The sequence below is a fragment of the Colias philodice genome, chromosome 29, assembly GCF_061535455.1.
Source record: "Colias philodice isolate Cphi_HAF_F1 chromosome 29, ilColPhil1 Martin Lab GWU primary, whole genome shotgun sequence".
In the NCBI taxonomy this organism is placed as follows: Eukaryota; Metazoa; Arthropoda; class Insecta; order Lepidoptera; family Pieridae; genus Colias; species Colias philodice.
In genome coordinates, this window is record NC_143114.1 from 6,250,094 (window position 1) to 6,264,281 (window position 14,188).

General features: G+C 35.7%; 1 protein-coding gene across 1 annotated transcript; it reads left to right on the forward strand.

Moving 5' to 3' along the window:
• The first annotated feature begins 1,580 nt into the window (after positions 1–1,580).
• Positions 1,581–8,717, forward strand: LOC149476037 (acyl-CoA Delta(11) desaturase-like). Its single transcript, XM_089712555.1, has 5 exons — positions 1,581–1,674; positions 6,029–6,258; positions 6,596–6,770; positions 7,252–7,413; positions 8,200–8,717. The coding sequence occupies exons 2-5, from the start codon at positions 6,036–6,038 to the stop codon at positions 8,654–8,656; spliced, it is 1,017 nt and encodes a 338-aa protein (XP_089568681.1). The 5' UTR covers positions 1,581–1,674; positions 6,029–6,035; the 3' UTR covers positions 8,657–8,717.
• The last annotated feature ends 5,471 nt before the right edge of the window (positions 8,718–14,188 follow it).

A 14,188-nucleotide genomic window follows, 5' to 3' on the forward strand; every position in this document is an offset into this window, starting at 1 on the left:
ACTAGATAATAATATTAAAAACTGGCAATTCTTATTAATCTATTATAAAGTAATCTATTATATAATATCATAAAGAGGCTTAAGAGGTGAGATGGATGCATAAGAGGTCCTGAGTTCGATTCCCGATAAAGACTAAAAAAAGACGTGTGGTACTCGGAGACTGCCGCGGCCGCGGTAAAGCTATTGCATAGCATAAAAAGTATCTTCGCTTTGCCGGTCGGAGTGTGGTTAGGTTATTTCGTTACGGAATTTTTACATTCGGTCGCCGCGCTCAAGGCCCGCGATAGAAGCTATGCAATAGCTTAAAAAATGTTGATAGGACACAGAAGGCTGATTACGTCCGTGTCCCAGGAAAAAAAAGTCATAAAATAACTACTTATTTGATCCTTGATATATATATGTGTAAGACCAACTTACGGACAGATTTCATTCAATCTTTGTACATTTTTAGGGAACTAGCTTCCGCCCGCGACTTCGCACGCGTGGTGTTTTGATAAAAGGTAGTTTGTTTGTGCCAAATTTCATCAATAACGGTTGAGAGGTTTAAACGGGAAAGCGTAACAGACAGACAGACTGACAGAGTTACTTTCGCATTTATATTTATATTTATATTTAGTACCTACCTAGTAGGGATTGATAACATAAAATATAACTTGAATTTATCTTATTAGGGCGTGTCTTTTTTACTCTTTTTAAACTTTATATATTAAATTCTCTTTCTATGTTTAAAAATCAGACACCATACAGAGCGGGCCGTCCATAAATTACGTGAGGTGATTTTTATGATTTTTTTTGTTTCAATCAGAAAAAAATTGCGTGATATTTGTCGAGGCCCCTCACCCCAACGTAAGATTATAATAGATGAGATTTGACTAGACCCCCACAAAATATCTCACGTTATTTATGGATCCATTACAAATTAGAGCTGATTTTTCAATCCTCGGTTAAAACTTATTCGTCGAATATCGTATTAAACTACCATTTCAAAATGTATTCTTATTGCACGCAATTGACACACAGTTTACAGGTGACATTATTATATCATCGTGTAATACTTTATTGGACGGGTAAGTTTTAACCAGGGATTGAAAAATCGGCCCTCATAATGAAATAAATTAGTCATTGTTTTATTACTTATTTCCCGACTTTGCGTTTGGAATTTTTATTGAAATTTGAAACCTCTCCATCTAGAGATAAACATACTTATCGGACCAGTAGTTCCCGAGATTACAATTTAGAACAAACAAACAAACTCTTCAGCTTTATAATCTTATATATAAAATTCTCGTGTCACAATGTTAGTCTGCATACTCCTCCGAAACGGGTGGACCGATTCTCATGAAATTTTCTGTGCATATCGGGTAAGTCTGAGAATCGGCCAACATCTATTTTTCATATGTACCACGGGCGAAGCCGGGGCGGACCGCTAGTATTAGTATAGATCTGTGAACAATCTTTCTTTCATTACATTAGATAATCAATAATATCTTAAGTTTTTTAATTATTTATTGTCATATTAATGGCCTTTTGAATAACTGTTATTGTTAGCTAACGTACTTATTCTATAATAAATAGTTTCGAACTCAGTGAGGAACCACGTTTTACATAATTTGTGTATAAATAATTAAAAAGTTTTTGTGAAAATTTATTTTTTTGAACTCGGATTTTTGTGCGGTAAGTTTTGCTTTTTCTGTGACTTTTAAGAATATTCATTATAGATTTTATTCAAATTCAAATTGAGGTCTTTTGTGTATTAGTTTTATTTTCGAAGTTAAATACTAAGTTATCGTTTGCGTTTATTATCAGAAGCGTAGCGTGCCTTGGCTCCGTATAAAAATTTGTTTGGGGGCCCTTAGGAAGGGTAAAGATTTCTCACAAAAGAAAAAAAAATGCATAAAATTAAAAAAAAAATATTTATTCATCATATTATCTATCTGTCACTTATTCCAAAATTTTTACAAACAATTCAAATTAAAACACACAGGAGACCAGAAAATTGTTTTTTTTTACTTTTATCATTTCTGAAAAAAAAAATGTTGGGAATTTTATTTATTTATTTAACACTTTATTGCACAAACAAAATGAGGACAAAAATAACATTAAAATACAAAAGAAACCTGAAAGGGATAGTTTGTACAAGAGGCGGCCATACTTTCTTCTTATGGTATGCAAAACTGTTCAGTGTACTTTGTAACTTATCAAGGATCGGTGACCATACAATAATTTCATGAATTTCACCTTGTTTTTAGTTTTTCTTACTATATTAATTACTAGCGGTCCGCCCCGGCTTCGCCCGTGGTACATATTTCGCAATAAAAGGCCTATGTTCTTTCTCGGGTATCAAAATATCTCTATACCAAATTTCATGCAAATTGGTTCAGTAGTTTAGGCGTGATTGAGTAACAGACAGACAGACAGAGTTACTTTCGCATTTATAATATTAGTATGGATTATAGTTACATTTCATGATAAAATTACTTTTCTATGTCTATAAAAAGTACGTAAGTAATTAGTACCTACGTATTAAGTAGTTTTACACGATTTTTCATCGTAAATTTTTGCTTTCATGCCCTTCAGATGCATTTACTTATCTAAGCAGGTAAATATGTATATACTAGATTTCCGCCCGCGGCTTCGCTCGCGTTTGCAAAGGAAAACCCGCATAGTTCCCGTTCCCGTGGGATTTCCGGGATAAAAACTATCCTATGTGTTAATCCAAGTTACCCTCTATATGTGTGCTAAATTTCATTGTAATCGGTTCAGTAGTTTTTACGTGAAAGAGTAACAAACATCCATACATCCATACATCCATACATCCTTATTAAATTAGATTAGATATTAGATTAGATATTATGTATTTTAAAGACCGCCTCCTTGGTACAGTGGTTGACGCGGGAGCGTAGACCGAGGGGCCCTGGGTTCGATTCCCGGTGGAGACGAATAAAAAAAAATGTCTTGGTCTGGCAGGACACAGAAGGCTGATCACCTACTTGTCCCTAAAGAAAAATCGATGAGTGAAACAGATGTATGGATAATGCATCTGCCCCTTACCCTACTAGGGGACACGGGACTTCACTAATACATTTTAAATGTAATTTTATTTAACTGCGTTTTCAAAAAGGACGAAGGTTCTTAATGCACTTATTTTTTGGACTACACGAAAGATTATTTTTTATTTTATTTTATAATAATATAGTTATGGTATTTAATATTTTGTAATATGTACATCCATACTATCCATACTAATATTATAAATGCGAAAGTAACTCTGTCTGTCTGTCTGTTACTCAATCACGCCTTAACTATACTGAACCAATTTGCATGATAGAGATATTTTGATACCCGAGAAAGGACATATAGGATAGGTTTTATCCCGGAAATCCCACGGGAACGGAAACTATGCGAGTTTTTCTTTGACTGCGCGGGCGATGCCGCGGGTGGAAAGCTAGTTATTAATATAGGTACTTATATATTTTTTTAATAAAATTGTAGGATAGTCAATTGAATTTTTTTTTAAAAGAATACTTGGGGTGTGATCTACAATAGATACTGAAGCCAAAAAAATACTTTTTCGAATTTTTAGCTGTTTGTCTATTTGTATGTAGGTATGTCCGGGCTTATCTCAAAAAGTATACTGCATGGATTTACTTCAAATTTGGTACACAGATAGCTTGAGACCTGAATCACCTGAAGAAGGGCATAGGATAGGTTTTATCCCGGAAATCCCACGAACGGGAACTATGCATTGAGGTATTATTACTACGTATAGAGTACTAGAGGTCCAACCCGGCTTCGCCCGTGGTACATATTTCGCAATAAAAGATAGCCTATGTCCTTTCTCGGGTATCAAAATATCTCCATACCAAATTTCATACAAATTGGTTCAGTAGTTTAGGCGTGATTGAGTAACAGACAGACAGACAGAGTTACTTTCGCATTTATAATATTAGTAATTAGTATGGATAGAGAGGACACCACGAACAAAATCTGTGCGACAATCGCGGCGGTGCGGGGCGCGCCAGGGGCGGCTAGTTAGTCATAGATACGTAGTATATTATTATTAGTCTGTGGTCATAGATATAAGCGATGTTTAAGACGCTTGGCTCTAACTCGTGTTACAAATAGTGTAGTAGCTAGTACGTAGTATCTCAATGGAAGTATGTGGGTTTTTCTTTGACTACGCGGGCCAAGCCGCTGGCGGAAAGCTTGCGATTAATATTTTTTTATAATAATTAATTACGAATATAATTATTTTGGTTTTTATAATGATATATGATAAAAAATTAAGGACACGTTATCCGAAAATAGATTAATTTTCATTGTTCATTAAAATTTATTCTTAATCTACATATACTAATATTATAAAGCTGAAGAGTTTGTTTGTTTGTTTGAACGCGCTAATCTCAACTACTGGTCCGATTTGAAAAATTCTTTTGGTTTTAGATACTCCATTCTTGAAGAAAGAAAGAAAGAAAGAAAGAAAAAAAGCTTTATTGCCAACAAAAACTAAGACTATCTTAACTTAAAAGGTAAACACGTATTAGGCAATCGGAACAGACTCAGCCATGCTGTGGGCTAACACCCGAACAGCGCTGATTTTCAGTCTGCCCGCGTATTTTCCGAGGTCCTACATTTATAAAAATTTCGAGGAAGGCTATAGCTATATCATCACGTTTAAGCTTAGACCAACAGGAGCAGATCAATGCGGGTGAAACCGCGGAGCACAGCTAGTATTATAATAAAACAGTAGCTAGTATTTTATAAGTAGGCTCTAGTATTTGTTGCACACGTGTCAGGAATGAAACTTCTTTGGCAAGATACCTACCAAAATCGTCGCCTTACTCCATGACGTGACGGTATTGCCACGACGAGACCTGACGGTATTGCCATGAAATTTTACTCTCAACGCGCCTAAAGAAGTTTCACTTCAAAAACCCATACTATTTGTTTATATAGATTTATTTTTTTATTTATGTAGGTACTTCTGTAAAAAAAGTTACTTTCAATCAAACAAAAAAAACCTTCATTGAATAGAAAAGAAGTGATATAATTTTTCCATTACCGGGCTTAAGAACTCATAAATATTTTATTAATTATTATATTATTATTATAATTGCGTGTTACCGCAAAACACGTGTGCGAAAAAAGCATTAAAAAAGAAGTTATATCTTATAGCTTCAGTCAAACCATTTTATTATTTTGATGCGGATGTGAATCACTACATAGTACAAAACATTCGCTTTCTCGGCCTATATTCCTATCTATTGAAAAGAAAGGTTTATATGTATAACTACATTTCCTGAGATTGGCGCGTTCAAATAAACAAACTCAGCTTTACAATGTTAGTAAAGCCTAGATTTCCGCCCGCGGTTTCGGGCTCCCACACATAAACACGATACGACGTCGCGTCGTACAACGATGCGGCGTCGTTTCACGCGCGAGTGGTCTTCGCAAACGCGGCCTCCGAAGGAGGCTGCGAGGGGATGCTGTTCAGGACGATTCGTCCTCTGCAGCAGGTTGCTGGCGCCGCCCGCTAATACGGGCGGGTTACTGGGAGGACGAATCGCCCTGTATCGTTTCACGATAAGGGCTCCCACACATAAACACGATACGACGCCGCATCGTTGTACGACGCGACGTCGTATCGTGTTTATGTGTGGGAGCCCTTCGCCCGCGTTTTTACAGGAAAACCCGCATAGTTCCCGTCGAATTTTTTCAATCTTAATCTTAATACTATTATAAAGGCGAAAGTTTGTAAGGATGTATGGATGTATGGATGTATGGATGTTTGTTACTCTTTCACGTAAAAACTACTGAACCAATTACAATGAAATTTAGCACACATATAGAGGGTAACTTGGATTAACACATAGGATAGGTTTTATCCCGGAAATCCCACGGGAACGGGAACTATGCGGGTTTTCCTTTGAAAACGCGGGCGAAGCCGCGGGCGGAAATCTAGTTCTTTATAAATTTATATTGTTTGCATTTATTTAACAGTACACGTAGTTATAACTTCAATTTACAGCAACAAAATGGCGCCGGACGTGACAGAACAACCCGTAGATGACACCCAGGTGACTGAATATGGTCACGTGTCAGAAGATGCACTAGAAAAGCTGGTGGCACCGCAGGCAGAGCCGAGGACATATGATATAGTATATAAAAATCTCGTGACGTTTGGCTATGGACACTTTTGCATGTTCTACGCAATATATTTGGGTTTTACGAAAGCATTGTGGCCTACTATATTCTTTAGTGAGTGAATTTTATTTAGTAAACATAATATGGAGGAAAGTTATTATTTTTGTTCGTTTGTTAGTGAAGCTCGTTCACTGATTAGTTTACTCACTTGTTTATACTGTACCTTGCAAGTTGCAGGCCGGAGTAACTGTGAAGAGGTATTTGATATATTTTTTTTAATTTTCTTCCTAATACATATATTCAGTTTATTGAACTTTTCATATTGATAACTTCCAAATTTAACACACGGGTTGAGCTCAGGCGAGAGCTAGTAAAATATAAAAATTACATTGAGCATATATGGACGATTTAATGGACTATTATAACGGTAATTTATTTAAATTACTCATAGATTGGGTGATCTACATATTAGCAGCGGTTGGAGTGACAGCCGGTGCCCATCGCCTCTGGACCCACAGAGCATATAAAGCCAAGATGCCCTTACAAATCATACTGATGCTGATGAACACGCTGGCTTTTCAGAACACTGCGACGGACTGGGTCAGGGATCATAGGATGCATCATCGGTAGGACAAGATTTTTTGACCTCTGTTTTATTTTTGGCTTTGATGAGTCTTAAAATTATGTTTCGACTTAAGTCCCGGAGAAGCAGATCAAATAGGTACAACACAAATAAAAGAAGACAAATGCAAAAAGGTTTATTTATAAAACAATTCACTTAAACAAAATAACATTCTATATATATAAAAGAAAGTCGTGTTAGTTACTCCACTTATAACTCAAGCACGGCTGAACCGATTTAGCTGAAAATTGGCAGGGAGGTAGTTTAGAGCCAGGAGAAGGACATAGGATGCTAAATATGTACCACGGGCGAAGCCGGCCACTAGTTATAATATATAAGGTAGCATGACTGCATGAAGCCTAGCACAAAAGATCTTCAGTTAAACTTTCGTAATACTTTCCAAATCGTTGGTTTGACGTTGTTTTTTTATATCTGTTTCTGTATCACACATATGGTCAATAACGTGTTTATTATTTTCTCTTTAGATATACAGACACAGACGCGGATCCACACAACGCCGTGCGCGGTTTCTTCTACTCCCACATGGGCTGGTTATTGGTCAGAAAACACAGGGAGGTGAAGGCGAGGGGCAAGTATATAGATATGAGCGATATACACGCGAACCCTGTGCTGCGGTTTCAGAAGAAGTGAGTATTTTGTTGAATTTGATATTTTTGGTTTTGTGGCATTCAAATGCTTTAGAAATATTTTATTAAGAATAGAAAAAAATCGTTCACGAGGCGGGACTCGAATCCGCATCCTTTCACGCCATTCCGGGGCGGATGCCTGACCATAGATAACTACTAAAATTAATTAAATTTTGTTTTTCAAAAGTGGACAATTTCAACGGGAAATACAAGAATTTATAGGGGCATTATATCCTTTATCATAGATAAATGTTTCTATCCTAGAATTTTCTTAATTTTTTCATGTATAGTCGATAACGACTTCAGCGTGAAAGAAAATGTAGGCTCAACTATATTTCAACCTACTTAATACGTACTTTTTAACTATTCAAACTCAAACTCAAACTCAAACATTCATTTATTCAATTAGACTACTATTTAGTAGCACTTTCGTATCGTCATTACATGAGTATTTTTAACATTTACCACCGATTCGGAAAGCAGTATCTATGGAGAAGAATCGGCAAGAAACTCCATAGTTGCTCTTTTAAATTATGTCAATATTACATAAGAGCGAGCGCGCACGAGCAACTTTGTCTCCGCAACTATTTTGTCTCTCCCATCAATTTGTATGGGGAGTTGCGTCGCTACGTGCGCGCACTTTCATACTAGCCCATGGGTGAAGAGACAAAATAGTTGCGGAGACAAAATAGTTGCGGAGACAAAGTTGCTCGTGCGCGCTCGCTCTTATTATATTGTTATCTGTATCCTTTCACTTACTTTCTTTAATCGAATGTTCATTTCCAGATACGCGATCCCCTTGATCGGCACAATCACCTTCCTCCTGCCAACCCTGATACCCTGGTACTTCTGGAACGAAGATCTCTACACCGCCTGGTACATAGCCATGGGCCGTTACGTTCTGAACCTCCATGGGACTTTCCTCGTCAACAGCGCTGCCCATATGTGGGGAAACAAGCCATATGACAAATACATCAAACCCACCCAAAATCTACCAGTTTCCTTCATCGCTTTTGGGGAAGGCTTTCACAATTACCATCATGTATATCCCTGGGATTATAGGACAGCTGAATTGGGTAATAATTACCTGAATATGACGACGCATTTTATAAACTTCTTTGCGTGGATTGGATGGGCGTATGATCTGAAGACAGTGCCTGATGATGTAATTAGAAGCAGGGCGGCAAGAACTGGTGATGGAAGCGATCTTTGGGGACATAAAAATGAAAAGTTGAAGGATTAGGTGACGAATGATTGTCTTTTCAGTTCGTAGTATAGCGATATTCATGGAAAACATCAGTGATATTGTATAGAAAGATAGATACATAGTAAAAAACGCTCCGGGAGTCCGTTTAAATGTGCATTATTAGACACTAGTTGTCTCTTTTTCGCTCACGATAGTCAATCATGCCATCTCACTTTGACGTCTAATCGTGTGTGCGTGTGTGCCGTTTTTGAAGTTCGAATCGTGTTGGGAACCTATCCTTTTTGACGTTTAGTATCATTGGATTGGTTTAACAAGTGATTCAACATTTTAAATAGTTAAAGGGGTGACAGACGTACGAGTAAGTACGCGAACTTGTGGCTCGACGACCTTTTTCGCTCGTGTATCATCCCAAGTACGCGTACTTAAAAACCGTCGAGTAAGTTCGTTGACGATCCAACATGTTTGAGATTTTACTCGTAGCTCGCCTTCGCTCGCACGTCTTATATGACATGTTAGGCCGGGAAATACTGACAAAAATAAAGATGACTTAGTATGGCATGACACTACCGCCTTCTTCTTTTTTATGGAAGCCTATCGGATAATATTAAAGTTTTCGTTTGGCATTCATAATTTATCAGGCCGCCGGTACCAGCGCTCTGACCATCATTTTTCTTTTTATCATTACGTAACTACTAAGGCCTGAAGAACCGCCATACTGGTACAAATGATCCAATAATTTCTGTCAATATCTCCCGGTCTATGGCCTTTCATAGCAAATAGACTATTTGTATATATATATGTATTTATTTTCATTGTCGTCAAAACCATTTTAAATCGTGATATTATAATAATGTTATTTGTGATAAGAATACTATTATTATTTTACAGTGTAGTCACGGGCGGAAAGCTCTCATTTGATGAATAAATTGTTTTTAATACGTTGTAAAGTGTTTTATTTTTATTTGTTTGTAATGAAATAAAATATCAGCTGCTTTTTCCTGCTGATTTTATACTGAGAAAACCTTCTCTATTAAACTTAAACATATAATATGTAGTTTAAAAAAACTAAAAAACACGCTTGTACTTCGGTTTTCTATAAAACGCGTGTTTTTTTATTTTTTTTTTAACTATTATTTATTTTATCAAATTAGTGTATTGTCATCGGTCCTAAATAAATCTACAAAGTTTGAACGAAATCTGGCCGTTTAAAGTGGGTCAAAATCGCGCCCAAAGAAGTCGGTTACAAACATACAGGTGAAGCTAATATAAAGCGTGTAATAAAAATATGTAGTTATTTAGTTGTGTGTTGTAGTCAAGCGCGGATCCAGGGGGGGGGTCACGGGGTCATGACCCCCCCCTGGGCTAGGTCCACGACCAAAGTGAACCACTAATTTAATATTCACTTTTTTAAATTAACAAATTAATACTGTTCAATATGATGTTTTTATTTAATTTTGAGACATAAAAGTAATATATAGAACAATGAAATCAATTACAAACGGTAACGGAAGAGAATATAACAAAAATTATAGAAAAAGTTTATTAGGGTCGACCTATGGTCGTAATTTAAGGACAAATAACAGGTTTTTCGATTTAAAAAAAAATAATAAAAAAAGTGTAATGGTAAAGTTGTATGTAATTATTTTTTTTCTACAACTTTTGCTGTTACACTTTTCACACAAAACCTCAAATATCGAAATATCCCAGTTCGTGGATAAGACATAAAATAGCAAAATTTTTTTTCAAACGAACAATAGAAAATACAGTCAAATTACAACAAAAAATCGGCCAAGTGCGCGTCGGACTCACGCACCGAGGACTCCGAGCAAACATATTTTTTCATTACGTTGTATCTTACAATTTTGTTTAAAGGATTTTTTTCTTTATCTGTGCTTGTAAGTGCTTAAGTCGTTGCTTTTAACCAAATTTCAAGACTGTGTTCACGGGAAGTACCTTGTAGGTTTTGATTGATGATTCCCTTGCAAGTAGTTGCGAATTACAGAATATGCGGCTCTAATTGCTTATTCTTCAGATTGCGTTGACATAGAATTTGAATTAAATAACAGATTTAAGTTATTATCGACCTGAGTTCTGATGTGAATATCAGTTAAATACATGTAGACGTTCATGGGTAAAGGGATTGTAAGTTTAAAATTATTTAAAAAATTAAATTTTTATTTAATTTAATTTAATAATTAGGGTTTTCGCAGTTAGATTGTTAGTTTAAAATTATTTAAAAAATTAAATTTTTATTTAATTTAATTAAATAATTAGGGTTTTCGCAGTCATTACTACATCTGTGCTATAACATGATACTTTTTACTCAATTTCAAGACTGTGTTTACGGGACAGGGTGCTCCCTGCAGGTATTGATTCCCTTGCTAATGTCGAAATCCTACGGTCTACGGTCCCTTGATGCTGTGAAAAATTCAAACGTTTTAGCCAACACAATCAAAAGATGCAGCTGTAATTGCTGAAATTTTTCGACACTCCCTAAGAAATAAAAACCTACAGGGTAGTTCCCGAGCACACAGAGTTATGAAATTTAGTACAATCAAACGTCTTATAACGTAGACTAGCTTACCGCCCGCGGCTTCGCCCGCTTTCTCTAAAACCTTATAAATTATATACTATTCCTCTTGAATCACTATCTTTAAAAAAACTGCATCGAAATTCGTTGCGTAGTTTTAAAGATTTAATCATACATAGGGACATAGGCACAGAAACAACGACTTTGTTTACTAATTGCGAAAAGCATGAATTTTTCCTTAGATTATAATATAAAAAAATATTAAAAAAAAAATTTAACTTACAACCCTGTTACTCATGAACGCTGACATGTATTAACTTGATATTCATACCAAAAACTCAAGTCTAAAATAACCTTTACGCTGTAATAAAATCAAACTTCTGTGTCAACGAATCAGAAGATACAGCCGTAAATGCCGAAAAATTTCGCAAATTTCGACATTCGCAAGGGAATCAAAACTCAAAACCTACAGGGTACTTTCCGTAAACTCAGAATCTTGAAATTGGGTACAAAGCAACATCTTATGGTACAGATACAGGAATAATTGCAAAAACTATATATTTTTCAAGTTTGTCTGCCTGTGAAGACCCTTTTTCTCAGGAACGCGTGCAGGTATCAATCTGAAATTCATACCGAATACCTACTCAAATCTACGGTTCCTTATAGCTGTGAAAAAATCAAACTTATAAGCCAACGCAATCAAAAGATACAGCCATTTATGCCGTAAATTATCGCAAATTTCGACATTATCGCAAGGGAATCAAAATCTATAGGTATTGTACTACTTCCTGTGAACACAGAGTTCTGAAATTTGGTTAAAAGCAATGTCAGCACAGATGGAGGAAAAATTGCTAAAACATACATTTCATGCTTATCAACATTCGCAAGTGTTGCCAGGAATCAAAACCTACAGGGTACTTCCCGTGAACACAGAATCTTGATATTTAATATTTTTATTTTTTTTCAAAAAATCGCAAAAAGCATAAATTTAATATTAAAACATATAAAAATGTTTGTACGGAACTCTTGGTTCGCCAATCCGACTCGCACTTGACCATTTTTTTTAAATCTACGTATCAATTAAATTACCAAAATATAGCTTTTGAAAATTGACCACGTCTATGTGACCCCCCCCTGGCACTAAAGCTGGATCCGCCCTTGGTTGTAGTTCTTATAATCATTAATATCTATATACCTGCCTAAAATGTTTAATTTACTTTCTATAATACAGAAAGTACTGGAATGATTTTAAAAATTTTCCTGGTCAACTCGAGCGAATCCGGGACATGCGGCTAGTTATGCTTATAGGCTGTTATTTGGTACACTTGGTTTATGAAACCATAGGTGCACCAAGTTTATCCTATTTCCCCCCCAATACTAGTGAAATCAATAGTAACATTATAAAACCGAAGAGTTTGTTAGCTTGTTTGAACGCACGAATCTCAGGAACTACCTATTTGTTTGATAGCCCATTTATCGAGGAAGACTATATAAATCTGTATTTTATTATCAACTAATATTCGTTGCTTGTTTAGTTTATTTGTCGATTACTCAAATTCATACCGCTCAAGTTATTAAATCAGTACCTCATAATCAGTCGCTCACTTTATTTTCAGTCGCTCGTTTTATTATTCCCCTATAATATAATATATATCATATCATCACGCTAAGAACAATAGGACCTGCGCAATGCGGGTAAAACCGCGGGGCACAGCTAGTAATTAAATACTAAATGTTTTTGGTAGGTAAATAAAACACAATATAACATGAAGAACTTTACTATTTTAACGTGGACGTGTTCAATCGACACAGCGAATCCCTATTTACAATAAATTACACTTTATAATTATTAATAAATAAATAAAAATTCTTAACGTCGCCATTAAAATTTCAAAACATCTCTGAGATTTCCTGTCATTATTATTAATAAATAATTAATAATTAGCGGGACAATTTAAAGATATTTAATTCGGCTGTCGATAAATTTGCAAAGACTTATTCAAACTACAGCGGTATCCGCTACCGCCGTGGGCGGTATGCCGATGGGCTGTTCGCTACCGTACTCGGATCGGTACGCGATTACAGTCTCTATAATATACTGCGTAAGAGATTAAATCGCGTGCCATCGGGATACCGCTACCCACGGCGGTAGCGGATACTGCTCTAATCTGAATAGGCCTTTATTCAGTTAATATTATATTACAACAATACAGCAATAGAATTAATCTTATAATAATTATGTCAAAACATGGAACATTATTAGCTCATCGAATTTAATAATTATATGCTAGATTCTGTTGACAATATTAAAAATGGCGTAAAATAATTACTTAGTTTCAAAAATTTATTTATAAAATAATTATAGTCTGTGAAATTAATTAACAAGAATACATAATAAATAATAATTAATAATATTATAGCCATGGACGTATAAAAAAAGACGGACGCCATATTACGAACAAACAACGTGAAGCCACCATAGTAAGCTAGCGATCGTGTAAAGACAATAAACACGCACACACTCTCACCATAGTAAGCTAGTCGGCCGCCATTACGTCGTGAACTACCGACTGATTAACTGCGTCACTGTTTCACAAAAAATATTTAAAATGCCGTCTTGCGTGGTTAAATGGTGTCGCAACAGTACAATTTTAAATAACAAAACACAAGGGATTACATTCCACAGGGAAGCAAGTTATTTCTTTTATGTTTTAATGACAAAATTATTACGGCAAAATTTATAGAAAAAAATACAGCCGCCATTGTCAACAGGACAGCTGTTGCCATGGCAACATGGCACACACACATGGATGTTTCGCCGCCATTACTAGGCTTCACTTAATGTTTAGGCGATATACCGTCCGTCTGTTTTTATACGTCCATGATTATAGCTATAAAACCTTTACTCTGACATATACCTATTGTCTATGCCAAACGCCAATAGCCCAAAATTATTTAAAAATATCCAAAAGGAATTTGAAAAAAAAATGTATTATTTAAACATTTGAAACAAGGTTAATGACCGCATGCGCTTGGTA

What these genes read in the sequence shown, in the direction of transcription:
- LOC149476037 (XM_089712555.1), top strand. Translation starts at nt 6,036, where the DNA reads ATGGCGCCGGACGTGACAGAACAACCCGTAGATGACACCCAGGTGACT. An exon ending in GTGGCCTACTATATTCTTTA is followed by an intron (nt 6,259 to 6,595) that starts GTGAGTGAATTT and finishes AATTACTCATAG; the next exon opens with ATTGGGTGATCTACATATTA. An exon ending in GATCATAGGATGCATCATCG is followed by an intron (nt 6,771 to 7,251) that starts GTAGGACAAGAT and finishes TTTTCTCTTTAG; the next exon opens with ATATACAGACACAGACGCGG.